Raw genomic sequence first — 24,335 nt, 5'->3', positions numbered from 1 at the left:
GGATTGAAGGTTTGGAAAGTGACTTTATTTTAGTTTTAATATGTGTATGAACCTCTGGTGACTGCCCAGGCCTTGGCATAGTCTCTGATCTGCCTTTAAGCAAGGTTTTACCCGCAGGTTTTTTCTTTAGTTTAGGAATCACAGAGAAGGAGTGCAACCTGGGAGGGGGCAAACCTCCTGTGAAACCCATGAAGGAATTGGAAGTAGAAGGAGAGGAAGAATCAGAGTCACTCAAGGAAAGATCCCGGTGACTAACTAAGCTAGCCTCATTAACACTGTTACCTGTACCCGTGCCTAGTGTAACGGGCAAATCCTCAACCACTTCAAGTGAGACTTCCTCTAGTCCAAGGTCCGGCAATTCCGCCTCTTGCTGTTCAATAACTGAGTCTTGTATTGATTTGATAATTGGTGCCGCTACTTTTGGATCGACGTATCCGGCAGATTTTCCGGCTGGGAAAAGCAAAGTCGCCATATCTCGGGACAGAATATACGGCTTAGCCTTCCCTACGTTCCGTCCAAACCCTCCAACCCAGATCTTGAGGGCGGAGAGTGCAGCATCCTTAATAGACTGCTCAGCCTGTAATGCAAGGAATGTGTCAATACCAAGTAAATTCCTTGAACATTATTCTATAATTATTGATTAAACAATATAATTTAATTTAAAGAAATTTTAATTGATCATTTATTTCATCTCATTTCTATTATACAATAAACATAGAATCAGCAGTGCGGCAACTTACCGAAGAGGTAGCCTGATGTACCAAGTCGTAGCAGGCAAAACAGTTTTCATGATGCCAGACCACGGAATCAGGAAGCAGCACTGCACAGGGGGCGTGGCCCCGACAAACGTCATGGCCGCACGGATCTTGCAGAGCAGCACTACAGCCGGCAACCAGACACTGAGAGGCCTGTAAGTGCAATAATATATAAGAACAATTGCACACACTTAATAGGATAATGAAATATATTTCTGTTCTTTTTTTTTTTTTTTTAAGTGCAATAATATATAAGAACAATTGCACACACTTAATAGGATAATGAAATATATTTCTTTTCTTTTTTGTGCCGGAGCATTCCGGGCTATAAAGAAAAGAAAGGGTATAAATATATTCATATGTTAACGTCCCGGGGACTGTGTAAGGAAAAAAACCACCCGGAGTTGTATACCCGGAGCTGTATGACCCGGAGAGGGGGGTACACGAAGTAACCCGGGACGGCCACATGAACTCGCAAGTTCCGTGGCAAGAAAATAAAAATAAAAATAAAGATAAAGATAAAAATAATGATAATAAAAACTAAAATAACAAATATACTATCTCCGCCTACGGAAGAGAATCTTCCGTAAACATAACCCTCAATGACTCCGGGAGCGGCCGGAATCTAAACCCGCCTTATGCGGAGAGGGAATGTTTTAGGCGGATGGATGTAAGCTCCGGGAGTGAAAGAAGCAGAGTGCAACAGTCCACGGAAGCCGAGGCTGAAACGCAGTGCGACTAACAACTCCGGAGGCGGTCGGCTAAGAAGCGACACTCCCCAGCCCAAGGTCCTGGGAGACCCACTACACCATCCCCTCAGCTGGTGGGACCGGCCGTCAGCGACAAACAACGAGAGCGGCACCCAACTACGGGGAGTCCCACGAGAGGGGGAGGGAGGGAGGGCTGAAGGGGGGACGATCACGTGACCAGCGATTCCCCGCGAATAAAGGATCACGAGGAAAACGCAGGCAAAGCCTATGAAGGCTAGCTGCGGACCGAACACCCAAATATACATAGACAAAATAAAATCAATTACTTAAAGCTAAGGGAAAAACATGCTTTAACAGGGGTAATGAAAATAAGGGGCGAAAAATATAAAACGCAATGGAGGCCACTCGGTGAGAGTGGGCGCAACAAGGAAAAATTACTTGCTCACCGACAAAACGAAAACAAACGGTAAGCTGACGAAAGGAAAAAGGGGGAATTCTTGAATGGAAAATACCAAACTAAAATAAAAGGGGGAAGGGGGGAACGGTAGATAAACAACGAAGCACGAAACAAAGAAACGTGCACGAACGCCGACCCCCTTGAAAAACAGGAAATCATGAACATAATAAACGTAGATCAAACAAGATCGAAAAAGTAACTGCCACCCAAGATATAATAAAATAAATACTGAAAATATATACTGAAATACCATAAGTTACGAGTATATAAATAGAAATATATAGGTACTGATTACTGAAAGAAGCCCGCTCGAAATTGGTACAAAACAAGGGAACGAGGTAATGGCGGCTCGCTACCGCTCGTACGGGAGGAGACGCCTAACAAAATCCTAAATAAAGGCAAAACGAAAGGCAAAATCACTCCCTAAATACAGAAAAAGGGCGAACCAGTACTTAACTTGGGTGAAGAGGCAGATTGACGATCCATAACGAAAAAGAATAACGAAACCAATAAAAAGAACAGATAGCTATAAAAAAGCGTGCAACGCTGGGAGGCTATCGATAAGAATGACGCCGCAGTCCCCTTCAACAGGGTAGCTGGGTGTGACCTATAGGTCGGCTCCCCGTTTTCAGGGTCTTTTGATGAGGAAAAGGCTAATTGGAGGGGTTACTGTGGTAGTGTTTAACACTCGCCCCAGTTCTATACCGACACCTTTTATTTAGGTGAGCGAGTCAGAGACTTCTGACATGTCCAATTTAGCAGTTCTCTGGTATCATAGCAATATTTTACTAGAAATAGTGCTAAAGAGGACACATTTCACGGAGCGACACGGCTGAGCCCAGAAAAAGCATTTGTTTTTCAAAGGGACTCAGAGGTTTCTCACATAACAACAGTATCAGAGTATTACATAGGTTTATACCATAAGGAGTTAAAAGTGTCTTTACTTGCTTCATTCTTGAACATAAAAACCTGTTTATGGGAAAGTAACATACATACAACAGTAACATACATATAACGAAAATTGGTAAGGGACTGTTTCTGATTTAGTTCTTGATAAAATAACAATTTATAGTTCTTTATTTCAGGGAAATTTTAAAATTTAATAACTGACAGTTCAGCCTGTGGCCGGACAAGAAACGACAGATGGAGTCTTCATAATGAAGCATTCACAGGAAGGGATTATGCACACAATCATTTGCAAACTTAGAGAACACATTTGACAATCAATTAGATTAGTATTACATAGCAGACTACTGGAAGGACTCGCTACGCTATAATATAAACCACATTTAAGGAAAATCTGAGATCAATTTCCCAGTGTCCTTCACTGCTTAATCTAGTAAAGGAGGAAGCAGAAAAGTAGTATGCAATGAAGTGATTTCTCCTTCGAGATACTTCATCAATGTAAAAATGGATTTCCTTGAAAATCGCAATGTAGTGAAGACTTAACACCTCTGAATTTGATCATAAATACTACATGAAATACTCTTACAGTTAAAATATATGATAAATATATATGTACTATATATTTCTAGAGCTAGGTGACATGTTCCAACGAATCAAAATGATTCTACTTGCCTGAACAAACGTACAATAATTCAGTACTGTCGTCTTCTGAAGATTGTTAACACTAACTAAAGTCAGTCGTTGTCGTTTATCTCTGAACAAGAGATGGGAGCTTGTTTCATTCAACTCAAGCCAGTCAATTCGAGAATCGTGTGTTATTTGGCCCAAAGTCACTCCAAATATCAAATCAACTGTAAAAGAGAAGAAATTCAAATACTACTATATGTAGTGGTAGGAATAAGTTTCATCATTTTTACAGCAAACTCAGATCCAATAACACTAAAAACATTAAAAACCACTTGTTACATGTTTACGCTTGATTCTCTTTGGGCTGGAATAACGGAAGCCTTTACTACTACTACTACTACTACTACTACTACTACTACTACTACTACTACTACTACTACTACTACTACTACTACTACTACTACTACTACTACTACTACTACTACTACTACTACTACAGAAGATAAACCCCTATTTGTATGGAGCAAGCCCACAGGGGGCACTGACTTGAAATTCAAGCTTCCAAAGAATAGTTTGGTATTTATTTGAAAGAAGTTCCAGAAGATAAGAAATACAGAAAAAAGAGGTCAGTTATAAGAAAAGTAAAAAAAATAATCATTGCCTCTTCACTTGGACTTTTGAAGCTTTAATTGCACAACATCCACACAGTGTGAGGAATACTAAAAGACCTCCGGAACTGAGCTCGACAGCGTGGCACATTTACCAAATATTGGGGCTGCTTTCTAGTAAATCTGTTCACTCTCAACAGGAAAATAAGAGCAGTGATCAATTGTGATAGAGAAAGTTCTCTGTTGAAATACAACTTATGAAAAATAGAAAAACAAGACACCATCAGCTAAGGTCAAAGTGTCAGGACACAGAAACCTACCACCACAAACTACTCTAACTAAAAGAGGTAAACCTCTGGTAGAAGCAGACATCCACAACAGAGAACAGTATTCTCAGAAGCAGATTTTCACACCAGAAAAGAGTACGTATTCTAGTAAAGTAAGGGCAAATGACCTAAAACAGATTGCATTGATTTTAATAAGTTATGATTGCTCTAAAACTTTCAATTCCTCCTCTTAGAATAATTATATATCTTTATACACAATTAACTATTAAAAGTGACCAGTACAAGCAGTCCCTGGGTTATGACGGGGTTTCCGTTCTTGAGATGCGTTGTAAGCCGAAAATCGTCATAAGCTGGAACATCATCAAAAATCCTAAGAAAACCCTACTTTTAATGCTTTGGGTGCATTAAAAACTATGTAAACTGCATTCTTATTGCATTTTTCATCAAAAAACCTTCAAATATTGATTATTTTGCATTGCTGGTGTCATATTTCTTCTGCCAGATGAGCATTGTAGGCGTCATAACCCTGGAACATGCATCATAACCCTGGAAATAATTTCTGATGAATATAATTGAAAAGCGCCTTAACATTGAAACGTCGTAAGCCGAACCCGTCGTAACCCGAACCCGTCATAACCCGGGGACTGCCTGTATTCTCTCCTAAAGGGATTGAGTTTATGTGTGGCATTCATCAACCGCCTAAGAATCAAGTGAGTGTAATCAGTTCAAAAATGAGATCAGACTATTTCAATATGACCCTGTTACTGGTGTGAAGAGAGACACAATCAAACAACATGTTTAATCTGGTTTTATTTGTTATCAAGATACATTATGCTGTGAGGTATTAATTAAAGATGCATTCAGTGAAAGAAATGGCTAAAAGTGATCTGGTTACAGTATTTTCAGCTTTCACTGCTTAAATTCCTATATGAGCATGAATCAAACATACTTTAACATTTACACCGGCCTCACATAATTTTATTGTACAAGGAAAATAAGCTGTTGAGAAGACCAGAAAGAATCTATCTGTTTTACAAGCTGATGGCCTACACTGGGCCAAGGAGACTCTCTTCAACAGAAGAGATGGGCAAGGTAGGAATAGTGAAAAAGTCCAAGAAAAGCAAAATTTATTAGAAGATTGAGTTTTGGCCACAATTTCCAAAGGGAAGAACAGCAGCTGGAATGAGAGACATCTGCCAAAAGGGCACGGAGTTCACTGTCACACTTACAGGTGGCAAGAGCAATAAGGGACAACCTTGAATGAGCCTGTGCAGTGCCAAAGTGAAATCCCAAATGGAAACAGAGCACAAGGCAACCATCAATGAGAACTGAGCAGAAGCAAATACCACTCTTAATACATAAACACAGAAGTGCTATGCATAGGAAAAAATTACTTTTATACAAAGAGAAGCCCAGGCAAAAGAGACCATAAAGCAAGGATAAAAGACAAGAACTTCAGAATACCAAATGGAAAAAGTAAGCACTTTCAGTGAAAAAGTCAAGAGATAAGATGCAGACTGAGGAAGGCTAAAATGTACACATGAACTACTTCACAAAATCTGAAAATGAACAAAAATATGTAAGTGAGGAAAGGATAAAACAGCACCATAACTGGAAGCACAATATACATCTAACACTTCTGATGTCACAGAAGAATGTGAGGCATTGGTCGCCAGATAGCGGACTGAGAGCTGGGGATGTGCAGTGGGGTTTTCTTCTTTCAACTCTTCAAGTTGGAGATCAGTTTGTCACCGGTTCACAGAATGGAAGATATACAAAACAGTTCCCCAGTCTCTCACCTATATGGTTGGTGAAGCTTGGACGTAGGGAGTGTCCAACACATAATACTAGCATAAGGCATTCCTCATTGGACAAGTTGGTTGCGTGCTTGACTACTGATCTGAGGGTCCGGGTTCGATTCCCTGCTCTGCCAACGCAGAACCAGAGGAATTTATTTCTGGTGATAGAAATTCATTTCTCAATCTGGTTCGGATCCCACAATAAGCTGTAGGTCCCGTTGCTAAGTAACCAATTGGTTCCTAGCCACGTAAAAATATCTAATCCTTTGGGCCAGCCCTTGGAGAGCTGTTAACCAGCTCAGTGGTCTGGTAAAACTAAGATATACTTACCTAACATGAGGCAATGGGTTTGTGATGCAAGACATACAAGACATGCCTTGATAATTAAAAAAGTAATTATAATTTCTCTAACCCGTTTGAATCTCAAACTAGTAGATCAAGTCTAGATTCCCTAAAACCCATGGAAAATTTAATTCAGTACCTTCAACAATGAAAGAATACTCAGCGCAACATACTGAAGTCAATTATTGAGATAGAATTTCCATTATGTTACCGTTCTTTAATCTTAATTTCTTCATTCACATTCAAATATGAATTGGAAATAATACAGACATACTAATTAAGTTTATCCCAGCTATCAGAGTTATATGAAAGCAATTACCAACTACAGGTGTATATAAATCTTCAGGGGACAGTTTTTACTTGATCTTTCTACAAATAAATCACTGTAGGCCACGCTGAATGCTCTACAAAATCCAACCGACGATACAAATTGACATCATAACTTGGATTTACTAAGAAAAAACAAATGCTAGTATGTTACACATAAATAAAAAGGAGATCAGAGATGAAAATAACAACCTGACATACCAGGATTAACCCCTTTACTCAAAAAATACAAGTATACAATTTGCATAAAATAAGCTAGTGACACTTTCAATTATGTAATTTTACTGCTAAGGTATGAAAGTTGTGAGCCATCTTCAGTGATCTTATAATGTGAGGACTGACTATGTATGGTCTGTATATAATTTCCTGAATGTGGACGTGTTAAAAAAATGACATTTTTATAATCAAATGAAATTTTATATTTACTTAACAAGTAATTACAAAGCTATTATTTCATTTATTTGAGTTTAGATTCAAATTTCATAGTAACAACGCCAATATTGTGTAGGTGACACTAATCTCGCCCCCTAACGAGAGGGTTAAGAATGACTTAGCAGACAATGCACATTCTGTTCATGCTGGGGGGAGGGCTTTGATCATGTAATTACTTGGTAATTATGTATAAAAATTTATTCTATTAAAAAAATTTCATTTTTATGTCACTTACCAAGTAATTACATAGCTGATTCGCACATTGACAGGAGGTGAGATACTTGGACATATTCTACTCTAAAACTTTAAGTCATGTAATGAGTTAGAAATAGAAAAGCTGCTAGCATTGAAAAAATGCTTGCCATTCCTTGTTAGTCAAGAGAGCTTGCAGTAGAAACTGCCTCTGATTGGTGCTCAACTTAACCTGTAGTGGCACAGCAGTGAAGCCGAGGTTCGCCTCTACTTAAGGGGGAGCTTTGTAGCAGATGAGTACTCCGATCGCTACCAAAGCATCAGTTTAAGTTATGCAGCCACGGAACTATCTGATGGCTAGCACTGAAGTAAAACAACAATTCCTCCAATTATTGTCGGGTGCTCTGGGTACATTGTACCCTCCGGGCTCCCAAAACTTTGACACTTCACTACGAGGTGAAAATATGGACAATAGGAGAGACTCCTATGTTTCTTTTCTCAATACCATGCCAGTAACTAAAATTTGCAGGATACTGCCAAAATTCTTGAACACTTTTTTTTTTCCTCTCTAAAAACTCTCTCACAATCATAAGAAACGAAGAACTATCATAGGTTGAATGGACGTAAGAGATATGTATAGCACTTAAAAGCTAATGAGGTAGAGGCTGTTTTAATGTCTTTTGCTTTTGCTAAAAGGAGGCAAATGCTTCTCCTAAATCTGAGTTTCTCAGAAGATAAAGTCTATTAGGGTAAAGGGCATGATGTTCTAATCAGAGGACGAGACGAGTACTTGCCATAACATCTGGGTTATAACTGGTCTGGGATTCCTGTTTTCTAGGAAATACCAGACCATCCAGCCAGGCAGGGAGTTCTCTATTCCTCATCAGTGCCAGACAGTGCTTCAGGCTCCCATAGAACAAGCTTGTGCCAGATTGTAGTTGTTATCAGGAGTTCTAATCAGAAGACACTACCTCTTGCTAAAACAATAGTACCTGGATGGCCTTCAAACATGAACATTCAAACAGAATGGAAAATCTATTCTCCTCAGAGCAAGTGAGCACTACTGGGCGCTCAAAGCAAGCGCTACTGTCATAGCAAAAGCTGGTGCTGGGTTGTTGTAGGCACCAGGAAAGCAAGGTGTCAGACTAGCTATGAGCTCAGGTGAGGTCTGGCAACCCCTGGAAGACACAGATGTCCATAAAACTCTTAAGGGAGAAAGAAAAGTATCCAGGTCTTGGGCAAGTCCCTGACCTTAACTAAAATCCCAGGAAAGACGAGTAAATTATCTTCTTTCATTGTTTGGGCATGGCATGAACTTTAAAGGAAAATAAGATAGGGATGCCAACAAACTAGGTCACTTTGCTTTCACTTCGAGTTATGCATAGTTTGATACATCATAACGGTGTAATTGCAAAAGGGACACAGATGTCTCGTAGATGAGACATAGGACCCGAGAAACTAGCTTGGAAAGTCCACCCACGACTTGAAAACAACGAGAGAATATTTACTTAAATGACTTATAATGGTCTCTGCAATACATAAGGAAAGACCTCCCGATTGATAATCCTCCATGCAGTCTGGAGTCTGTTTGGTGAAATCAGACTACTACCTCAGTAGATCTCTTGAGGCAAGGTTATCCAAGAAGAAACGGTGGAGGAGGATCCTATAGGATCCACCCACAACCGAACACGTTCAGGAACCATGAAATGGGCCCAAATACAACTAATCTGAACACTGCATAGTTCCTCCTTCTTCTTCTTCCCAGCTTTAACCCCTTTTTATATGGGGTCGCCATTATGAATGAGTCATCTCAATCAATTTCTGTCCTGTGCATTGTTCTCATAAATACCTTTTCATAGCACATCTTCCCCAACACAATCAAGCCATCTCTTTCTTGGTCTTCCCTTCTTCCCTCTACCCGTCCTTCCATTTCCATCGTATGTCTTCCAACATGACGTTCCTCCCTTCGTAACTGGTGTCCATACCATCGAAGCCTTCCTTCCTGTATTTTCTTTGATATTTCAATTACCTTTGTCAATCCTCTTATATACTCATTTCTAATCCTATCTTCCCTTGTTACTCCCGACATCCATCTCAACATTCTCATTTCTGCTACATCCATCTTCTTCTCCTCTGTTTTCCTCATACTTGCTGTTTCTGTTCCATATAACATAGCTAGTCTGACCACCGTCCTATGAAACTTTCCCTTCAATTTCAGAGGACCCCTCATGCAGACCCCAGTTATTCCATCCAGCTTGAAATTGATGTCTCACCTCTTAGTCCATGCTTCCACTATCCTCTAATATGGACCCCAAGTACTTGAACTTCCATACTCTATTTCTTCAACATCCGATCTTATGCTATTTCCACCATCCTCAGTAATACTGGAACACATATATCCAATTTTCTATCTGCTTATTCTCATTCCTCTCTCCTCAAGTGATGCTCTCCACCTCTCCAACTTCCCCTCCAACTCCTCCCGCCTCTCTGAACACAATACAATGTCATCTGCATATAATTTGCACCATTGCATTGCTTCTCTAACATCCTTGGTCATTACATCCATTATGATGCTGAAGATGAATGGGCTAAGTGCCAACCCCTGGTGTAATCCAACTCCTATCTCAAATCCATCTATCTCTCCAACACTGCTTCTCACTCTAGTATACACATTCCTGTACACTCCTGAATAATTCTGACATACTTTTCCGGTGCCATCTTCTCCTCCATATTTCTTGTCTTGGCACTCTGTCACTCTGAATTTCTCCATCAGCTGCCTTATGCAAAATATTCCATCAGTTTCCAAAATCTTCAACATGTGATAAATTAGTCTGATACCTCTATAATTACTGCATTCCTGGACATCACCTTTACCTTCAAATAGGTTCCTCCTTGATCGAGATAAAAGGCATGAGGAGAGGAGGTTCAATGGATCAGACTATAGCAAGGAATCTGATGTACATCCTCTATGGCCACAAAAGGAGGAAGCTGCATATTCCTTGAAGGGACAAACAAGCCCCAGATAGGTTCCTCCCATAGATTCCACAGATCCCAGCAGACAGAGAACTGATTGTCCCCTCTTGATATTACAGTATGTCTGATAAGACTAAAGTTCTATGCACCGATCGAGGGAAAAGAAGGCTTGATTGATCTGTCCATAGAAAAAGTACTCTTGGTATGTACAGATAAATGGAGAGATAGGGTGGATACTTTCTTACGCAAAACATTAGAAATGTGATCCTGTCTGAATGGTTACCACAGTCTATGAATTCACTAAGGTTAAACAGCATTAGGGTTATACAAAGAAACTTTCAACTTAATGAGAAAAATGTTAAGGGTCCGTCTTTCCAGGGATCACTCCGATAACCAGTAAATGGTGCCTCTGTTAGGTATGTTATGGTGCCACAATTACTATTACCAACACCTTATGGCACCGATAACCAAAACTCAATGCGTTATGGTGCCATAAATCGCTGATTTTATGATGCTAGACAAGCACCATATAACCAGATCGCCATTAACCAAGTCAACTGATAACCAATTTGCCAAAAAATAATCTTGAAGTGAAATGCAGTCCTCAATTTTCTTTGTCAACGCTCCCACCGTCCAACCAAGGGAGCTGAATAATATGACGGAGTTAAATATCTATCTCCATGCAAGATTAATTAACCCAGAGAAGTCCCCTTGGGAAGAGGCCGAAAATCCCAAAGATGGGTCTAAATTAGGTTGATCTCCTTCTAGGATCTGATACTTAATCGAGGGTTTCTTTCAGTGTCAGAATATTATATAAACGAAGTTGAAAAGGGTCCTGTGCTCCTGAGTCTGAGGAAGCAAGATTTACATCAGTAGGTGCCAAATGCTTATTTGGTGCCGCCAATGCGCTAACAGGTGGCGGTACAGCACTAGCACATCACACTGACACGTGAGAATCCACTGATGATTCATGTGACACCAGTGAATACAAATACTCCACAATCTGAAACACTAACACTGAATGGTGTTTAGCATTAGCGTGCTTGGATCCCACTGGGAGCTCAAATCATACCAGGTGCTTGGAGTCTACTGAACGCTCGACTCCCATGGGCACTTGGCAATTACCAGATATGTAGTAGTACAGTAAGTCCTCGGGTTACGATGGTCTCGACTTACGATGTTTCGTGGTTACGAACGCGCCCCCATAAAAATATAAAAAATAATATTTTGCGTCGTTCCGTCTTACGCGGTTTAGCGTCGTAAGCAACGTAAACAAACGCGAACTAGTTCCAGGCGCACGGCGGAAGAATACGCTTTGTGGGGGAGAGGACGGCGTCGCTTCGCTACGCTCAGTCCTCGTCCATACGCCATTTTGGTTGTTTACACTGCCTCTCTCTCCCTCGTGTTGTATCGTTTTTGTAACTTTTTGCTCTTTGTTATGGCTCCCAAGCGCAAGGCGGACTCTTCTGATGGTAGTGCATCGAAGAAAAGAAAGGCCATCACCATGGAAATTAAAGTGGACATTATAAAGCGATCCGAGAAGGGAGAAACGCCAACAAACATTGGCCGCTCGCTTGGCCTTAGCCGTTCGACCGTTGCTACCATTATCAAAGATAAAGAGCGCATCGTTGAACATGTGAAAGGATCTGCTCCTATGAAAGCGACAGTGATAACTAAGCAGCGTAGTGGTTCTTTTTCTCTTCACTAACCTCCCCCAGTCTCTCCAGCACCGCAGCTTCCTCTCCAGTGTGCAAGCCAATCAAACTAATAAAGGTAAGGAATTGTTCTCTCGTTGTTATTGATAGGTATTTACATTAAATCATGTGGTATTTTTCAATGTTCCGACTTACGCTGAAATTCGTGTTACGATGCATCGTAAGAACGGATCAACGTCGTAACTCGAGGACCCCCTGTACTCAGAAAACACTGTGCTTAGAAACTACTGGGCACTTGGAACCTCCTGGGTGCTTGGATGCCACTGGGCATTCAGAAGCACCTGGAAAGCACCAACTATGCTCCTGACTCGCACCAAAGTCCAAACCACTGGACAACAATGGTTACCTTTCCAACGGTTGTCTGATGAGTCTTGGAAGCTCGGAACTTGGATGCCAATAGGCGAAAACTACTAATGCACCAAAACTGGGGAACACGTCTTTTCAACAGCTAAGATAAATCTTAAATATGCCAATGGTGCCACTAGTCTGTGCTAGGATCCATAACTATTCACACTAGGATCCCAAAAGAGCCTCTTGCCCACAATGGGATTCTTAACTTGTGCACACTGGGATCTGTAACATCAGAAGTCAGGTAAAGCACACTTTATGAACTTCTTTTCAATGTTGTCTGTCGAAACCTACAGACAACAGGTTTGACTGAGGGGTAACTATTCAGGGGCAAACCCCTATTGAGCACAGACCGACAGTTTGCCTCCTCCTAGGTTTACGGGAGTCTGACAGGTACTGGATCAGGATATCCAAAAGAGGAGGAATTGCTACATCCCCACTACACATCCATTAAGATGCCTTTCCAGTGGCTATCTGTCAATATACCTGGGAACGGCAAAAGGTTCGAGTGAGGGGTTGACTACTCGTGTCTAACCCCTGACCTCCCTTTGACTTCCAGTTTGCCTCCTCCCAGGTGCAGGGGAGTCTGACAGGGACCTTCCATCTAGATGAATCAAGGGACGAATAACCACCTCCTCCACTGCACAACACTTCACTATCACAGGGTTGACATTGCTAACCATGACACAAACTGGCAATGGTACGGGAAGGAAGCGAGGGAGCCAGGCGCAGGATAAAAACAAGTGGCTAGTAGCAGGAGAGAAAAACACAGAGCTGGTGCCAAGTGTTTTCTGTCGCTTGACACCTACGTATCACAGGAAACTAATTCAAACTGTAGATAGCACCTGTGTAGCTTATACTATACTGAGTGCTCAGCTGCCACTGGGTGCTCAGCCGCCACTGGGTGCTTACTCGGCTGCCACTGGGCACTTGACACCCACTGGACGGTCACATGGCTGCAACTGGGAGCTCACTTGGCTGCCACTGGGTGCTCGACCACCACTGGGAGCTAGCTCGGCCAATGGACATTCACTGATCTCTCTTGCACATACCACTTGTGGACCACTTCTTCCAGGACCTTGCTTTGACACACTTTCATGTGCTTACACCTATGTACAACACGTTTCTTATCTTTTGTAGGGTCAACATCAAACTTTGCTGCAAAAGCTTAGAGTTTTTCCATATTCTTCGCACACTTTGGCCATGGTAACTCCAGCTTCTTAATAAGTTGCAATTTTGTGCCAATGCGAGGTTAGTGCACTTCCTTTTCTCACCTCCCTTGTGCACAGAAGACATATTAAAGGGCACAACAAAAAACAACCAGAAGCTATGTCCCAACACATGCAGTTACACATGAAGAAGAATGACCAGTTCCGGAACTACTAGGTTTTGTTTATCAACAGCTATTAAGTATTGTGTACATATAGTACAGTGTATTTAAATATGCGTAATATGCGGTATGACGCACGATGCAATGTTTGACAAACAATATGCATGCCACGTGAGTAACACGATTAAACAATAACAATAGGCTTGCCACGTGAGTAAATGTAAAAAGGGAAAAAAAAAACCACCAATCTTCTTGGCCGGATTTTGTCCGTTGAATCCGATGTCCATTGGTTCCAGGTCTGTTGAATCAAGATTTTACTGCATCATGTCCGTAAACAAATATCTGTTCAACAAACCAACATTTCCATTATAGTACACGACCCGGCAAATGTTAGTTAATCAATTAAATGCAATTTCACTGTAAAAGCAAACTATTGATGTATACAGTAGGGGATGGGTATCACAACCCCCATAAATAGCTAAAATCCACGAATACTTAAAACCCCTCTATAAATGCTTGGGCCTGCCTATTTTGATAGTTAAAACAAAAAAATTATATGAAAATACAGCAATTGGTGAATATTCCTCAATAAAAAATACCGTGAATAAGCGAATTTTCCGTGAATACGGTCCATAGAAAAATCCATGAATAAAATCCATGAATAGGCGAGTTTGCAAATCGTGAGTCCATGAATAAAGGGTGTCAACTGTAATCCAGTAAGAAACAACAAAACAAGGAAAAACTCATCCTGAAGCTTTCGGCTGAAGCTACTCGACTTTCGTTTTGGATACCAAAGTCCAGTAAATAAACGGCAAAAAAATGAATAACTGCTGTTGACACCAGATGTTATCACCAGGTGTCACAAAAATGGAATGAGTATTGTCTGCCAAGTTGTTCCTAACCCTCTCGTTCGGGGGGAGACAGGTGTCATCTATACAATATCAGTGTCACTACAGTGAAATATAAATCTAAAATGCTAAGAATGAATGAAATAATAGCTATGTAATTAGTACTTGGTAAGTTGTTTATATAAAAAAAATATAATTTCCTGAGTACTATGAATATGCTGAAGAAAATGAATATGCTCAAGAAAATCATTTGATTCCCTAAAATTTGTCATTTGTTAACAGTAATGAGAAGACAATAAAACTTGTTTAGCTCAGTGAAAGTTAACTTTTTATCACCTTGATCTAACCTATCTGGTGGTTCTCATTCATTAAATCACTACGCAGCAAAAGACCCACACAATACCCCAAGAAATAAATACAGAAAAAATCACAATTTGTCGTAAATTGTATTTTTCCTAACTATACAAACCTGAGGTCCTTTAACATAAGGAATGTACTTATGGCATAACTGGAATTACGGGCGTTGAATATTGAACGAGGTGGTTAGGCAGTAACTACTGTGGGGCAGGCTAGCCTGCCCGGATGTAAACACTACACTTTGCCTTTCGGCCCAGGTTCAGATTGAGGGGTGGCATGAGGTGGGCATACCTGTTAAAGGACCTCAGGTTTGTATAGTTAAGAAAAATACAATTTACGACAAATTGTGTTTGTTCCGACACGTAATACAAACCCTCGGTCCTTTAACATAATGAAGACTCACTGATTGCTGGGAGGAATCTGAGTGAGCCTCTAGAACTGACTGGAGTTCTGAGAACCTAGGCTACTCCTCCTGGTCGTAAGAGCGAGGAGGAGTGCCCTGCTGCCTCTGACAAATTGATCGGAGTATAGGAGCTGCATGATCAAGTCAGACTTCTGGGCCTTTTCGAAATGAGTGAGGGATCATGACTCATCTGAAAAAGGGCTGTGAAGAATATTGGCATCTGAGATATTAATGCAAAGTTCTGGGAAGGATTTGCATTATTGTCAGTCTCCTTCCTCCCCTTGCTAGAGGAAGGAGCGAGATTGCTTCTATGATTCTGATAAGAAACATAAAAAGGATGCTTATGTATAGGCTTACCGCATCAATCGTCTGACCAGCCAGTGTGAGTTCGAGTCCTATCCTCAGCGCGAAGGACGAGGAATGGAGAGACGAGGCATGGAAGGGGGGAGAGCCAGTCACTCTCGCATCCTTCTTACCTCTACAACTGCACACCATGGATGAGATGCAACTTGTCCTCTTGAAGGAGCTGGGTAAGCAAACACATCTTGCAAGCATCCACCGTTGGTCCAGGGAAATGAGGTTCCAAGGACCTGTGGGCAGTCTCGAAGGGAAAGAAGGATATGGTCGCAATGACCTATCCATCTTCCTGTCTGACATATTCTTCGGAGTAATGTCCAGTACCCGTCCAGTGGTCTATCCATCTGCAGCGAAGTCTCTTGCGGTCTCATATCCCACTGCAGGGAAATCTTTCGCGGTCTTGTGTCCCACTGAGGTGAAGTCTCTCGCGGTCTCGTCGTCTCCGCAGTGGATAAAGACACCGACACTCCATGGTGGGTGTTGATAGTTATGGGTACCAAAACACGCCAGTAAGATGAAGTAATGACTGATCTGGATCAACCGATACAAAGTCCACAGCGTAGCTCGTGTGAAGGGTTATGCCGAGAGACCATACAAATCATCTATCTGTTGCCACCGATGCTGGAAGGTGAGATGATGATTCTCTCAAAGCATATGGCCAACAGATGAAAGTCAATTGCCTTCTAGAGACCGAGGTCCCTAATGGCAAGACAGAAGTTCTCACAGTAGTTGAATCTCAACTAAGGAACTAAGGAAAAACAATACTATGTGCCGTTGAAGACGAAGGTGATAGGTGAATGCAGACCTAGTCTTCACAGCTGAATCGAAAGAAGTTAACTCTCAAAATTCTGAACGTAGAAAAGTCCCTCCGATGACACCAACCTGCGAAGACGGCTTAATCACTGTTATTTACAGAGGACTGAAAATGCTAAACCGCTACTTCATTGCTGTTCGGTGAGAAGTCGGAGTTGCAATGAAAGCGGAGCGCTTTTCAGTAATGAAAACACAGGGATTGTACGTACTGCCTGAAGAACCGCTTCTCATGGGCAGAATCAGGGAGGACATCTATATACTTGGAAGTAGAGCTGGCAGGGCGGGGAACAGGCGATGTCTTCCATTATACATTGTACAATTCAGGGTGGACAATGAACAATTGCACACTTACGAATACGAGATATGTTTAGAAGACAAACTCAGATGTCTGAAGAAATCATTCCGCATCATCGCAGTGGCAGGTGTGATGCAGCGGGAGACTAGGCTACAGACTTCTGTTACTGTGCAGTAAACAGATAGATGATAGCGAGTCTAGTGAGATATCTGTCTGAAAATTCTCACAATTTCAAAGGCGATGCAGTAGAGATGGTCATCCACGTATGTGAGAATTCCAGCCAACCAGAGACCTAAGTCTTTGATTGCTGGGCAGAGATTTGGTTCAGTAGTCAATCATCGAAGAGAAAGAGACAATAGCCGACTGTACCATCTCGGAGAGCCAGCTGGTACTGGGCTGTGGCAGGCAGGGCTGGCAGGCAGCCCATACACCGCTAGCTCTCGCTCATTCGTCAACCTGAGTTACCAGGTAATCCATTCCTAGAAGGAATGCGTTCGGCTAGAACCATCGAGCGCAAAAAAATACGCTCGAGCATTTGCATTTAATTGAAACGGATTTCGGTGAATGCAAACGCTGTGGTGTTGTTGTGACAATACCACAATTGTCTCAAAATTGAAACTGGTAACTCCTGGGAGGTTGCAGGGCAGTCCCAAGTTGCAGTTCAATTGATAAGATACTACTCGTCTTGGTCACAACTCGTAGAGTTAACTACAGTATGTGCCTACACCTCGGACAATTCAACTGATAACAGAAGCATGTCGCAAGGGCAATATACGTAGTATATTTGTAGGTTCCTGTACATAGACCACCATCCTAAATTCTCTTCCATTCGAGGAACAAGATTAAGGACTGGAAGCCGACACCCTTCATTCTCTAATGAAGAGAGCGAAGGTGAAGTTTTCCCCAAGGAAGACTTCTACAGTGATAACAAGGATACCGAAGACGATATTTCAAGCTGAACTGGATGTTTCCATCCATTCTTCTCTATCCCGGGGTTGGCCACCTACTGAGGCGATGGACCGTCAGTTCCATCCAGGTTGAGCCCCTCCCGAGATATTCTTCCTTCAGCAGCAGTACTTCTCTCGGACGCTAGATATTCCAGGAATTCGAGCATTCGGCGAGATTCCCGATTATCGTAGTAACAATTATCTGGGATTCTCGTCTCACCCACTCTGGACCATGGTTTCGCCCAAGTGTTTGCGTACAGACCAGAACACTCGGAGAGTGCTAGAAACTCCGAAGAACTCTAAGCGCTCGGTGAAACCCCCACCGAATTCGTCAGAAGATCATCGGGTGGTGGTCCTCCCGATTCCCATAGATATCAAGGATAGGGCAAGATCCTTCCTCAACGACGGGGACTTACGTCCAGTAGGACCCGAAGGTCCCTCTAGGAACGCAGTCCCCGACGTGGAATCCTATGGAGAATGCTCTACAGGATCCTGCCCCTTCCAGTTGCACCATAGGGAGAGAGGGAATGGGGGAGGAAGATTGGATACTCGCTCGCCTTCCCAGCGGAACTAGCAGTCAGAGAAGAGAGTACTGGCAGCCATCACCGTACCGTGATGGCTGCTCAGGGTCTAGAAAAATGTTACCGTCTGGAGCAAACGTTTTCCCGAGGAGTGTTACGAACTGGTACTGTAGGTTAAACGTCTGCCGTCACCGTGACCGTTGTCTGGGTGGGGCTGAGCGAGCAGCTGACAGGATAGAGCCGATACCGTCCTCCGATGCGTCCCAGTCCTCGTCGAGTTCAAAACCTCTCAAGAGGACCGAAGGGGGAGCCCACCCCGGTCTTTGCGGGCATGGTCCAGCAGGACCGTCACATGAACGGCGGTGATGGTCCCTCTGAGAGTATGGGAAGAGTCATTCGTCCTCGCCAGCCCCCCACGATCTCCTCCAACCACTTGAGCAAGGATCTGTTGGTCCCAAGACCGAACCAGGCTCGTGGCCGGACGGTAAGAAGTGCATTCATCACGGTCACTCCTGTTCACCTCGTTCCTCCCTGTGTAGCCTGAGGAGGTTGAAGGGACAGGTGAGGGAGGAGACCTGATGCTCCTACCCTGCCTACTAGCAGAACCAGTAGGCTGAGAGGACTGCAGGCAATCACCAACCCACGGTGGCGATTGAACTGCAGGTCTGGATCAGCGGTCTTCTTGCGGAGAAACACTGGAACAATGAACAGAGCGTCGGTCTCTTGCATTAGGGGAGCTGCTACGAGTGCTCCTCCCCTGCCTAACAGCAGGACCGGTAGGATGGGAGGACTGTAGGCGATCGTCAACCCACGGTGACGATCAAGCTGTTGGTCTGGACCAGCGGTTTTCTTGCGGAGAAACGCTGGACCAAGGGCGGAGCGTCAGTCTCTTGCGTCAGGAGAGCTGCTACAAGCATGCCTCCCTGCCTACCAGCAGAACCGGTAGGCTGGGAGGAAGGCAGGCGATCACCAACTTCGGTGGCGGTCGAGCTGCAGGTCTGGACCAGCAGTCCCCTTCCGGAGAAGCGCTGGACCGAGGACGGTAGCATCGGTCTCATGCGTCAGGGGAGCTACTACCAGTCGTGCGAGCTGTCCGGTCGCGGTGGGAGCGACGGTCGGGTGACTGGTAGTGTCCACTAACGTGGTGAGAGTGAGCACCGTTCTCTTGACGCGCCCAGGTGAGGCTGGACCAAGTCAAGGCGAGGCTGAACCAGGTCCAGGCGAGGCTGAACCAGGTCCAGGCGAGGCTGGACCAGGCCCAGGCGAGGTTGAACCAGGTCCAGGTGAGGCTGGACCCAGTAGCCAGGGGGGGGGGGGGGGGGGGGGGGGGAGCCTCTTCCCAGCCTTGCTACGTGAACAGTCTGGTAGGAACGTCACGTCAACCCTGGGAACTGGCAGATCGCCGCTAGTGCGATCGCTGGCTTGGCGGGAGTCGCCTGAGCGACTGCCACCAGTCTTCCGCTCCGTGCCTGGGACCTGGCGGCGAGCAGGCTCAGCTGCCTAGACCCTGGCTGCACGGTCACCCATGAGCGACCGTACACTCGGTACCTCTCGCGAACAAGCAGCCGAGACGGTCCCTGGCGCTGAGGCGGAACCTCTGGTGCCAGGAGAGGAGGTACCGGTGTTAGCCGGTACCCCTCCGGTCCCCGTCTTCTTCCTTGCGGAAGGAGAGACGGGCCCCATTCCCAAAGGAACAGGAGGACCAGCGGAAGCCCAAACTGTCCCATCGGAGTGGGACAGACCCTTAGAGGTCTCTGAGCGAGACTTCTTAGGGGGAGAGGAGGCTACCTTCTTCTTCTTCGGCTGGGGGGCCTTGGAAGTCAAAGGGGAAGGGGTGGCAGAAGACGACGGCGACACCTTCCTCTTCTTCCTGGACTTCCTCTTTGCCAGTTTCCTCAAGACAACTGACAGGTCCTCCATCCAGGATGGAGTTGGGGCAGTTGCGGTAGCAACACGGCCCAACTGCACCTGTCCGGAGGGACCTGCGGGAGTAGCAATGGAGAGAACGCTTCCTCGAGGAAGGCTACGAAACTCTTACCTGGCAGGTGAAGCGCCTGCCACCCCCGAGACCGTCGTCTGGGTGGGGCTGAGCGTGCACCTGACAGGCGACAGGCGATACCGTCCTCCGACTCTTCCAAGTTCTTGTTGCGGCTGAAACCTCTCTGAAAGAAAAGGATTAATTAAAAGAGGGCTGGATGGCCCGCCTCCACCGGTCTCTGTGTGCATGGACCCGCAGGAACATCACGTCAACCCTGGGCACCGGACGATTGCTGCGAGAGCGAACGCTGGTTTGGCGAGTCACCCGAGCGACTCCTACCATCTTCCCCTTCGTGCCTGGGTCCTGACATAGTGAGCGTACTCAGCAGTCTGCACCCTGGCTGCACAGTCACCCGTAGGTGACCGTATACTCGGTAACGCTCACAAGCAGGCAGCCTAGACAGTTCCCAGTCCAGAGGTGGAACCTTCAGAACTGGGAGAAGAGATACCAGTGGTGGCCTGTACCTCCATGGTCCCCATCTGCTTCCTCCCCGAGGAAGGAGAGATGGGCCCCATTCCCGGAGGAACGGGAGGACCAGCGGAAGACCCACCTGTCTCACCGGAGCGAGACAGACCCGTAGAAGTCCCCTGACGAGAATTCTTAGGGGGGATACCACCTTCTCTTTTACGGCAAAGCCTTAAAAGTCGAAGGGGAGGAGGTATGAAGATCTGATGATCTCGAAGAGGAGGATGATGTCACTTGACGAGCTCTCTTCCTCTTCGGTTCCTCCGAATTCTGCCAGACTTCTACCATCAGGAGTAGATAAACCTCACAGGGCAGAGCGACAGCTTCGTCCAGTGACATAACTCCCGGGTAGTGGTTGTAATGAATATGATTATCAGTAGGGGATCAGTACACACACTCGAGGATTGGTACGCAACAGGAAGAAGGAGACAAGAAATTACCATAACAACAAAACATGGACAAACCTTGAAGTTCCCTTGGTAATTCCCAAGCGTAAGCGTAATTTCCGGATGAATACATGTCCCGTTACAGGATCAATATCACTTACGTTAAATACATATTTCATTCTCACGATAAATACATATCTCGTCCTCATGCAGGTCTGAGCCAATGCTAAAGGGTGAAAGAATGTAAATAATATGTTGGCATACCTTAGCTGCCGACTCTTAACACAAGTAGAGGGGAGGTTACAAAGGCTATCACAAAAAGTGAGTTTGTATATTAATTTGAAAAACAAGGACAAACCTTTGTTTAGTATTAACCCTCTTACGCCGAAGCGGAAAAAACATTTTTTTAAAAAAATCACAGCGCGCTTAATTTTTGAGATTAAGAGTTCATTTTTGGCTCCTTTTTTTGTCATTGCCTGAAGATTAGTATGCAACCATCAGAAATGAAAAAAAATATCATTATTATATATAAATAATGCAATATATGATAGCGCAAAAACAAAATTTCACATATAATTGTATTCAAATTGCGCTGTGAGCAAAACGGTTAAAGCTAAAAAGTTAATTTTTGTTGTTGTATTGTACACTAAATTGCAATCATTTTGGTATATAACACATTGTAAAACGATCAAAGCAACACAGAGAAAATATTATCACAAAATGATGCATGAATTTGTAACACGTGGACATAAAAAAATGTTTTTTTCAAAAATTCACCATAAATCTAAATATTGTTCTAGAGACTTCCAATTTGTTTCAAAATGAAGCTAAATGATTGAATATTACTATACTGTAAGAGTTTTAGCTTACAATTGCAGTTTTCAACCATTTCGGATGAGTTAAAGTTGATCAAATGTCAAATTTTTTTATATAAATTTTTTATATACAAATATTTCAAAAATGAGAAAAGCTACAGACTTCAACTATTTTTCGTTGTATTCTACATAAAATTACGCACATTTTCATATATAAAACTCTATGAAATGCCTAATATGAAACGGAGCAAATATAACGAGAATGCGAGGTACGCATTTCGGAGATTTGCGGCGGAGAATCCGCGCGTGGAGGGAAGGAAAGTTTCTTTTTAATTCACCATAAATCTAAATATTGTGCTAGAGACTTAGAATTTGTTTCAAAATGAAGATAAATGACTGAATATTACTAGACTGTAAGAGTTTTAGCTTACAATTGCGTTTTTCGACTATTTCGGTAGAGTCAAAGTTGACCGAACGTGGTTTTTTTTTTTTTATCGATCATGATTTATAGGCAAATATTTCAAAAATGAGAAAAGCTACAACCTTCAATTATTTTTGTTGTATTCTACATGAAATTGCGCACATTTTCATATATAAAACTTTATGTAACAGCTAATTTAAAATGGTGCAAACATTACGACAATCGCACAAAAAAATTTCTGATTTTTTTCGGAAGAGTTACCCCGCGGACGTAAGGAAAATATTTTTTTTCATAAATCGACATATTGTGCTAAAGACTTCCAATTTGTTGCAAAATGAAGGGAAATGATTGAATATTACTAGAATATGAGAGTTTTAGCTTACAATTGTGTTTTTCGACCATATTGGTAGAGTCAAAGTTGACAGAAGGTTGAAATTTTGGCACTTATCGTTATTTACATGAAAATATTTCAAAATTGATAAAAGCTACACTCATGAGTATTTTTTTTGTTGTATTCTACATAAAATTGCGCACATTTTCATATATAATAGTCCATGTAACGGCTAATTTAAAATGGTGCAAAAATTATGTCAAAGTGACAAAATAATTTCTGAGATATGTCTCTGATACTTTTTAGTGCGATAAGAAAGAAAATCGTGCTTGTGCGCCTGCGTAATGATTGTAAACAAAACGACGCCTTGATCCGTGAGCTCCCAGCATCCCCCAAGGCGCATGATTGAAAAGTTTTTGGCTGGTAGGCCTATAAGTATTTTTCTGCGAATTTAAAAAAAAAACTTTTTTATGTCGACGTTTAATACATCTAATCGGCACCCGGGAGACAATTTATCTCGACGTTTAATACGTCCAATCGGCGTAAGAGGGTTAATATCAATCACCGTATGTATATGCATAATTATTTAAATACAAAAAATAAACCAAAAGGATCCCACCTGGAAAAAAGATCAACGACCAGTCACCCAGAGCTCACAAACACGCGTCTTCATCAGAAGACGGCCAAAAGCAAAGTGGAGTGTTTACATCCGGGCAGGCTAGTCTGCCCCACGGTAGTTACTGCCTAACCACCTTATTCAAGATTCAACGGCCGTAATTCCAGCAACGCCGAAAGTACATTCCTTATGTTAAAGGACCGAGGGTTTGTATTACGTGTCGGAACAAACATCTTCTCAAGCTACATCATGCATATTACCTAGGCAAATAGTTTTGAGGTCAAGTAAATATGCCATCTTCTTGTTGTCATCAATTCCCCTCTGGCGTCTTTCATTGAGTCGAACACTGATGAGGTGGGGATTCATGAATTCTGTTCTGGAAAGAATAGAGGAACATTATGATTTTTCTTCCCTTTATTAGAGCAAGTAGAATATACATAAAGGGATTTACTGACACTTTCACCAGGTGTTCCTTAAAAGTAAGATGTGAGACAAAAGTTGAACCTAGAATAATAAAAGCAGTTGTAGAGAAATTGAAATTACTACAAATAATTAAAGGGTAAAAAAACAGTGACCTTCAGCAAAAGACAGGTAATTAATGAAATACGCATACAACACTGTGCCACCTGATTCGGAATACTGCTACTTTTAACTGTTAGTTGTCAAGGATGTGAAATGGAAATCTAAACATGAAGATACAAAACACTAATTTTTACATGGTGATGAGGAACCTCAAAAATTTTATTGCAATACTGAAAATGGAATTTTAAGTTGACCGTGAATAAATACTACATAATTTTTTTTTCTTTCTTTTCTGTAATGTGGAATATATGTACAGGCATGTGCACTATACTCCTTAGACTCTCTGATGTAACAAGACACTATAGTACATATATGGTTTCTCTTTACTACTG

At 42.8% G+C, this 24,335-nt stretch overlaps 1 protein-coding gene across 1 annotated transcript in view; it reads right to left on the bottom strand.

The window, feature by feature from the left end:
- The window catches only part of LOC135222494 (intraflagellar transport protein 172 homolog), a 369,686-nt gene that overhangs the window by 247,834 nt on the left and 97,517 nt on the right, over window positions 1-24,335 (bottom strand). Inside the window, 2 exon segments of the mRNA XM_064260577.1 lie at window positions 3,501-3,679; window positions 23,682-23,797. Coding sequence (XP_064116647.1) covers window positions 3,501-3,679; window positions 23,682-23,797 — 295 coding nt within the window.

The sequence above is a fragment of the Macrobrachium nipponense genome, chromosome 3, assembly GCF_015104395.2.
Source record: "Macrobrachium nipponense isolate FS-2020 chromosome 3, ASM1510439v2, whole genome shotgun sequence".
Lineage (NCBI taxonomy): Eukaryota > Metazoa > Arthropoda > Malacostraca > Decapoda > Palaemonidae > Macrobrachium > Macrobrachium nipponense.
The sequence above is the reverse complement of the archived record's forward strand: the minus strand, read 5'-3'. Positions and strand labels throughout refer to the sequence as shown.